We start from the raw sequence: 2,011 nt of genomic DNA on the forward strand, positions 1-2,011 counted from the left end.
TTTTTTTTTTTTTTTTTAAAGATGGAAGATGCTTTTATGAAGCTTAGTATGTCCCTGGAAGGATATAACTGCACTGTGGGGGCGCGTTTGACTATGGTAGATCTTTATCCCGTGGCGATGAATATAACAACACGGCTTTCTGCTTTGGGGACACCACATTACCCGTGGGAGAAGCGTGGCGTCGAATCGTCCATGGATTTGACGGACGAAGAGTGGATGAGGATGCACGGTGTACTAGGAGAGACAATACTAAACATTACGTAAGCATAGTTATCGAGTTATCGTAGAATGCTAATAATTTATTCCCATTTATGAACAAGCAGTTGGTACACCAGTCTGTATATGGTCTCATAGAAGTTATACCATATCTTGAAACAGCCGTCTAAACATGTCTAAAAATAGAATATAAGCATACGTGTAACGGTCCAAAGCACAACATGAATATAAACAAATTACGTAATAAGCATTGTTTAAACAAACAAACGAACAGTATATCTTTATCGGAGAAATATTTGGGGTGTATGTATCCCTTCCTATATGGGTGTAGAATTAATTCACCAATCGGTGACGACTATTTGACTAAATATAATCCAAATGGCCCTTCACTTAACACAAACTCTCTCATCTTAACACAGGACTCTTTGTGATTCATAAAAACTGGATCTGAGGAGAGTTGGCCTTATTTCTGTTTAAGTCAGGTTATAGCTAAAATACGTAATATTTCTACTTTTAATTTACTTGTGTTTGGCCTTCAGGCAATTGTGAAACTATAATTGACAAATAAAAATATTGAATTGTATTGAACGTGTTGTGTTTGTCAGCTGGGATCCTATGGTGACCATGGTCGGGCCTATGCTGGAGAAGACGCCCCTGTGGTCCGTGATGGGCCCTATGTTATATAGTGTGTATACACAGATGAATTCAATGACACAACAAATGCAGTTTATGGAAAGTAAGTACCTTGTCATTATTTCTGTTTGTTGCTATAACAATATTGAAATAAATAACAACCATTTTTGAGTATATTGAACTATGAAGACCCTATCAGGATTTTCTGAAAAAAATGCGTCCTGTTGACATACACTAAGACCTCATTATAACAAGTTGATCGTTGGTAGTCTACGTGCTCCCCTATATTTTATGGAAACATGTGAGACAGGAATCGCTGTTTGGGATAATCTAGTTACACCTCCGTAGTTTCGTGGTTTCTATTTTTTTTTCTTTTGGTCAACAGCAGTTGTAATTGTGTGTTGACATGGTGGTGAATTTTGCCAATTATGTGTAGCCGTTGTGATCAATTATGTGTATAGCCGTTGTGGTCAATTATGTGTAGGCGCTGTGGTCAATTATGTGTAGCCGTTGTGATCAATTATGTGTAGCCGTTGTGATCAATTATGTGTAGCCGTTGTGGTCAATTATGTGTAGCCGTTGTGGTCAATTATGTGTTGCCGTTGTGATCAATTATGTCATTTTTGTTGAATTTGTGGATTATTTCTTGTATTTCACTTCAAATAAAAATAGTTGTTCGTTTTTTATGTAATTTTGTGTCATTCTACTCCTTCGTATCATTATAAACGAAACTAACTTAATTTTAACTCGCTTTCAATCAGCAATGATGGATCCATCCACTGACACGGGCAAGCTGATGATCTACGTCATCGAGTATATGCCGGAAATCATGGTCACTATGATGAATGCTAATTCCTCTCAAATGGTATGTATATATATATGAATTGTTGATCCATATATGTTTAACCATGATAACTTATTTGCTGTCGGGTGGTGTACGTAGTGGGCGGTATTAAGACGCCCGGGGTCGACTCTGCGGTCGGACGTGATAAGGTATGGGATCACCTGTCCGACCACGTGGGTTTTCTTCGAGTACTCATGATTTCATAGGTTGATTTAACTTGTTTAATAGTTATCGTAAAATAATGAATAAAGTTCACATTATAAATTGTTGAAAAGCAAAAGTTCAGTAAATAACTAACCATGATAACTTGTCGGATGA

General features: G+C 37.1%; 1 protein-coding gene across 1 annotated transcript; it reads left to right on the forward strand.

The window, feature by feature from the left end:
• Positions 1-21: 21 nt before the first annotated feature.
• LOC110444146 lies at positions 22-1,714 on the forward strand (the record flags this gene model as incomplete). The annotated part of the gene is made up of 3 exons (XM_021488554.1): positions 22-260; positions 822-952; positions 1,611-1,714. Coding segments are annotated over exons 1-3 (474 nt in total), but the record flags the coding sequence as incomplete, so codon positions are not given.
• Between the last annotated feature and the right edge of the window lie 297 nt (positions 1,715-2,011).

Source organism: Mizuhopecten yessoensis, unplaced genomic scaffold (assembly GCF_002113885.1).
Source record: "Mizuhopecten yessoensis strain PY_sf001 unplaced genomic scaffold, ASM211388v2 hete_36040886, whole genome shotgun sequence".
Taxonomy (NCBI): domain Eukaryota; kingdom Metazoa; phylum Mollusca; class Bivalvia; order Pectinida; family Pectinidae; genus Mizuhopecten; species Mizuhopecten yessoensis.